We start from the raw sequence: 6493 nt of genomic DNA, 5'->3' as shown, positions 1-6493 counted from the left end.
CATAACACGTAGGGTACTCCCTATGCTGATACTTAAAATAATGCACTTATGCTGTCGCTTGAGTCCTGACCGACGGCAATTAATTCCCTAAATTTTCTGCTCTGATCTGCTCCCTACTCTTTCAATTCTGACCATGATCCATATAGAGAAGCCACATGATATGACATGATACTACCACTGTACTAGATCACGTCCAACTTTAGCAAAAATGTGGCACGCCACAAAAAAAAAAGCTAAGAATCTGATTATATATATAACACGTAGAACAAGTACAATGTTAAGAAATTTGCGCGCGCCATGCTAATAAACACAGATCGATCGATGTGACTAAGGAATTTTGGCGATGCTAAAATGTGACGTCCAAAATTCAGGTGTGAGCAAAATTAAAGAAACCCTTAGATTAGATGCCAATAGTAATGTCAGAATGCATTCATGTGAACGGATCGGAGTATTTATATCGAAGAAAGAAATTAAAAGCTAACCATGAATGATACATGGAGCCTAGCTATATATGAGCTGCCAGCTCCGATCCTTTTACTCCACGCGGTCTCCTTTATATAACATATATCCATCTATCCATGTATATATAGGCCCTACGCGCTTATACGTATACTAATGCCACTCCATTAGTAATTCCAAGCTTAATTATTTTCTGACTGATTCGACATCAATAACAAAAGAAAGAAATTGAGCGCATATATGTATATGCAGATCGAGTATATATATATATATACTGAACGAATTGAATTGAAGGTTTTGAACCTGTGTCATGCATCTCGACCAGATCGATCTGTATAATTAACCATACGTACGTATAGTACTATTTCGACTTCAACCTCCAAAATAAGCACAGCTCGATCGATCGGTACAGTGTGATCTACAGTGAGCAACCAACCCCAGCAAGGACCCAACAACGAGTAGTTTACAACTAGCTGATGAACTCTATATATATATATATATATATATATATATATATATATATATATATATATATATATGCAGATGATTCGTACGTACGTAGTATAGTACTAAGTTAGCTAGTTAGCACGATTTGATATCGGTACAGTGCTTTATATAGCTGCAAATCTCGATCACTATATATGTTCACCCAATCACCTCAATTTACTCCAGTTAATTGTCACCGTGTTTAGTTCCAAAGTTTTTTTTTAAACTTCTAACTTTTCCATCACATCAAAACTTTTCTACACACACAAACTTCCGACTTTTCCGTCACATCGTTCCAATTTTAACAAAACTTTCAATTTTAGTGTGAACTAAACACAGCTACAGGCACACGATTGTACTCTCATTCATTTATGCATGCAGTTAAGTGAGCTCTGCTGCAATGGACGGCTGCAATCACTCCATACGTCCATGCATGGACCAGTACTACTACACTACACTGTTGATTCTTTTTGTGCTGAATAGCGAAATGAATTGTATAATTATTTAAATGCAAAAACAATAATTAAATACTATACAGATTGACAAATGGATTTAAAATATATTAATTTGTAAGATATATATATATATATAAAGTTTTATATATATATATATATATATATATATATATATATATATATATATATATATATATATATATATATATATATATATATATAGTCTTTGCGCGCGAAAATGTCAAAACAATGGCGATTGATGTGTGTCATCGTTTTCTACTCCTTATCCACTAACTTGCATGTACTGGGTACGCATGTAAAATTAAAATTGACTTCACCTATTGAATTAAATTGACCATTAGGTTTCCTACGCATGAGGTTGTGCCGGATCGGAGTTGAGACTTGCCACTGCAGAGAGAAGGAAAGAAGAAATACACTGATAGAGTGATAATAATGTCCTGGTAGTGTTCAGAGTTTAAGAGCAAGTATATTGTAAGACTTATGTTTCCTCGAACTCTGCCATCTAGAATTAGGTGGAGAAGAGATAGTATGAGCCTTGAATGTAAGTTAGGAGACGATGTTATCTCTTACGTAAGGAATAACATCTACACGATCTCTAAGAAAAATGTAAGATGACATGAGAGTGAACTAATAAAAGAAAGAATATTGGGATTTGTGTTTAGAGGTGATATGTTGTGGAGTACTTAGTTACTCCATATTTTCCAAATCGGTCATCATATAATGTAATTCAAAATTTCTCAAATTGATCATTATATAACCACATGGACACAGGATTTCATCGGAATAAAATTAATGCAGCATGGAAGAATATGTACATGCTAGGGTGTAATTGTTATGATGTTTTAATCGATGCATGTATTGTGGAGGAATGTGTGCATGATTTCTTGATTGATGCGATTTAAATTATCTTTGATTTTGGTGTATAAATATATGACATATGATATGTTTTAAATTAGAGGTATTATCCATCTTCACTACAAAACTTTCTCTGGTATATACTCTCTCCATAAGAAAAAAAATCCAATTCTATCTTTGAACCTGGATTTTTTTTTTTACGGACGGAGGTAGCACGTAGGAGGACGAACTGTGGAGATCATATTAAGTGGCTAGGTAGCTAGATGCATATGCTTAATTAGTTTGTAGCTATCAAATTATTAATTAACGCGTATATATATATATATAAAAGGTGCATGATATATATGTGCTGCTGATGCATGCGGACACGGGAAGTGGGAGCTACCAAATTAAGCATGCAGATCATATCGAATAAGGAGGAGGAGGGAGGAAGCTAGGGAGCGGGCATTAATGGCAGGCCGGCCAACTCATCTCCCAACGGCTCATGTATACTCCACTGACCGTGTAGTTGTAGAGTAGTGGAGGAGGAGTAAAGTTTTTCACCGTCGCCCGGCCGGCGCCGCTTGCAATTGCAAGCAACGCAACGCATTCATGGCCATCACTAAATGCGCCACCTCCCCGACACTGCTCCGCCTTCAATTCCGATCCATCGTCTCGATCGATCCATCTCTCCCCTACCATACCATCAGCTAGCTAGCTTCTACTCGATCCTCTTCTCCTCTCCTCTCCTCTGGAGCACATCACATCCACCTCTTCGTCTATATCAACCCCGCCTTCCTCTAGCTACCTCTTCACTCGCTCACACTCTGATCAGCTCTCTAATCACATATATATCGTATCGATCAACGACGACGACAATGGCGGCCGTCGACAATGCCCCGCCGGCGCCAGTGGTCACCGTCACCTCCACCCGCACCGTCGCCCCAGCCGCCGCCAAGTGCGTCCTCGCCACATTCGACCTCCCCTACATCACCTTCTACTACAACCAGAAGCTGCTCCTCTACCGCCTCCCCAACGGCGCCTCCGACTTCCCCGACGCCGTCGCCCGCATGTCGGCCTCCCTCTCCGACGCCCTCGCCTACTTCTACCCGCTCGCCGGCCGCATCCGCCAGGACGACCACGACGGCTCCCTCTCCATCCACGGCCAACACGGCGCCGAGGTCATCGAGGCCTCCGCCGACCATGTCTCCGTCGACCAACTCGCCGGAGAGGAGTGCTCGGAGGAGGCGGAGAAGGTGATGCAGCTCCTCGTCCCCTACACCGGCGTCATGAACCTCGAGGGCCTGAACCGCCCGCTGCTCGCCGTCCAGGTACCTACATTACTATTTATTACTAACATTTTTCCAATTTTAATTATTTATATATCCTTTTGATATGATGCCTCAACATAATGATTATTTAGACATTTTTCTCAGGACTTAATTAATTCACACATAATTTACTTTAATTTCCTTCTGGAACTAAACTACTTTAATCTAGTACAGTATGTAAACCTGAACGGTATGTATGCACGTACGTACGTTTGATGAGTATTAGTTGCATAGTACATAGTACATGAGTATGAAGGAGCTACTAGCTGTAGCAGTACGTACATACGGTGGTACAATATTGTATTGATGAGCTGAAAATTGAAGGGTGGCATGGAATGGAATGGGCCTTACCTGCAGTATCTGTATGTGCAGGCTGATTAATTAACCAGCCAACCACCAACACTGTCCAAATTTATTACTATACGGAGTACTAGTATATATTACAAACAAATTTAATTAGGTACTCTGATGGAATTGACGCGGTGCATGCAGTTGACACGTCTGCGGGACGGGGTGGCAGTGGGGTGCGCCTTCAACCACGCCGTCCTCGACGGCACCTCCACCTGGCACTTCATGACGTCATGGGCGGAGCTCTGCCGGGGCGGCGGCGCGCCGTCGCTGCTGCCGGTGCACAACCGCGGCATGGCGCGCTCCGTCCGCGTCAACCTCCCGCTCCCGGCGTCCGCCGAGGCGCACGAGAAGACCGACCCCAATGGGCCCAAGGTGCCCCTCGTGGCCCGCGTCTTCTCCTTCCCGCCCTCCGCCGTGGCCCGCGCCAAGGCCGCCGCCAACGCCGCCCTGCCCCCCGGCGCCAAGCCCTTCTCCTCCTTCCAGTCGCTCGCCGCCCACATCTGGCGCGCCGTCTCCCGCGCCCGCGCCCTCGGCCCCTCCGACATCACCGTCTTCGCCGTCTTCGCCGACTGCCGCGCCCGCCTCAGCCCGCCCCTCCCGCCCGCCTACTTCGGCAACCTCATCCAGGCTGTCTTCACCGGCGTGCCCGCGGGGATGCTCCTCGCTGGCCCGCCCGAGCTCGCCGCGGGGCTGCTGCAGAAGGCCATCGACGACCACGACGCCGCCGCCATCACCCGGAGGCTGGAGGAGTACGAGGCGGCGCCCAAGCTGTTCCACTACAGCGACGCCGGCCCCAACTGCGTCGCCGTCGGCAGCTCGCCGCGCTTCAGGGTGTACGACGTCGACTTCGGCTTCGGCCGCCCGGAGCGGGTGCGAAGCGGCGCCAACAACAAGTTCGACGGGATGGTCTACCTCTACCCGGGCCGCGGCGGCGACGGCGGCATCGACGTCGAGCTCTCGCTGCAGCCGGAGCCGATGCAGAGGTTGGACAAGGACCAAGACTTCCTCCAAATGCGAGCCCCTTAATTCTTTTTTTTTCTTTTATACTCCTATATATTATGATGATTCATCAGCTGCATGTTACTCCCTAGTAGTCTTGTTCCTCCTAAATTGCAACTTCTCCTACTACTCCTTTATGTTTAGTTGGATGCATGCATGGATTCCTTGTTGCTTGCTACTATTTATATATAGTGGAGTACTATGTTGTGTACTATGTTGCTTGCAAGCTACATTTATATGTGGATTTGCATATATTGAATTGGTCCATTACTTAAATAAGGATCGGATATGGAATTAATTAGCAGCTATACAGTTTGTGTGTACTTAATTATTAAGCCCATGCATCATATCTGGCCTGTTGCTTGATTGGAAATGTAACCTATTAATGTATTTGTAATTTTTGTACTCCAATGATTACTGGAATTGCTTACATGTTTAATTTTTAGCCCCCACACACTAATTAAAAGATCATCATACCTTGCTGTAGGCGTATACATATTCTCTGTAGGATCATTCAGTTACGATGGTCATAAACAAATAATGGCGTTCAACCCACAGCTAGTTTAGAGTTGTCGTTTATGATAGAAGTTGAGTCTAACATGATTGGGAAAATATGGACTCCCTCTGTTCCAGAGAATACATATAAGAACCATTCTAGATAGGACACATATTAGTACTATAAATCTGAATAGAGATGGGAACTTGTTCCAATACATATTAACTAGCCACTTAGTCGCACGTTGCGCGACATTAAATACCCGTATAAAAACCTTGTATATATGAGTCAAAATATATGATATGAAATTCTACTTTAAATTTGAAAATTGACAATACCATAGAACTTAATAAATAATTTTTAGAACCACCGCTGCATAGGGTGGAGCCCATCTTAAGTAATAAGCACAAGTACTGTTATCAGTACGAAATTGGAAACAATAGCCTATAAATCCTCTCTGCTTGGTGATGAGAGGAACTAACTCATATACTGACAGAGAGTAGTAAAATCTAACAAAGTGATCTACAAAATATTTCTGACTTCAAAAGTGTATGAACCTAAGTTATCCTACCATGTGTACTTCGCAGAGTTAAAAAAATTGAATTAGGTTGGGTTTGGAGTATGATAAAAGACTAAACAAATCCGATGTATATCCATACGGATTTCTGTATTTGCAGCTCTTCAATTCAATCTAGCTTTTAGCAGCAAAATGAAATATGTGAAATCTAAAGACCAATTATAGTCATAGGAGTTATTATAAAAGAAAATGAGTAAAATACACGGTCGGTCTTTAAAGTTGAGCGCGGGTGTCACTTAGGTCCATAATCTTGAAAATTGCACATCTAGCTCCACCATCTTGTTTAAGTGACTCATTGAGGTCCAAAGGACCTCTAACCGGGTTGACTGGCTTACGTGGCGGTCCAGCGTGGCAACATATTTGTATTTTGCCCCCCTTTTTGATTCCCCGTGTCTGATCCAATCCCTTCTTCGCGTGGCGCACGCAGGAACGTGCCTACAGCGACGTGCGCCAGCACGCACACCTGCGGCACCCACCCATCTCA

At 43.7% G+C, this 6493-nt stretch overlaps 1 protein-coding gene across 1 annotated transcript; it reads left to right on the top strand.

Annotated features, from left to right (window-relative positions):
• The first annotated feature begins 2855 nt into the window (after positions 1-2855).
• LOC127781135 (BAHD acyltransferase DCR-like) lies at positions 2856-5215 on the top strand. The gene is made up of 2 exons (XM_052308043.1): positions 2856-3586; positions 4079-5215. The coding sequence occupies exons 1-2, from the start codon at positions 2882-2884 to the stop codon at positions 4961-4963; spliced, it is 1590 nt and encodes a 529-aa protein (XP_052164003.1). The 5' UTR covers positions 2856-2881; the 3' UTR covers positions 4964-5215.
• The last annotated feature ends 1278 nt before the right edge of the window (positions 5216-6493 follow it).

The sequence above is a fragment of the Oryza glaberrima genome, chromosome 8 (assembly GCF_000147395.1).
Source record: "Oryza glaberrima chromosome 8, OglaRS2, whole genome shotgun sequence".
NCBI lineage: Eukaryota > Viridiplantae > Streptophyta > Magnoliopsida > Poales > Poaceae > Oryza > Oryza glaberrima.
This window is presented reverse-complemented; position numbering and strand designations above follow the sequence as displayed.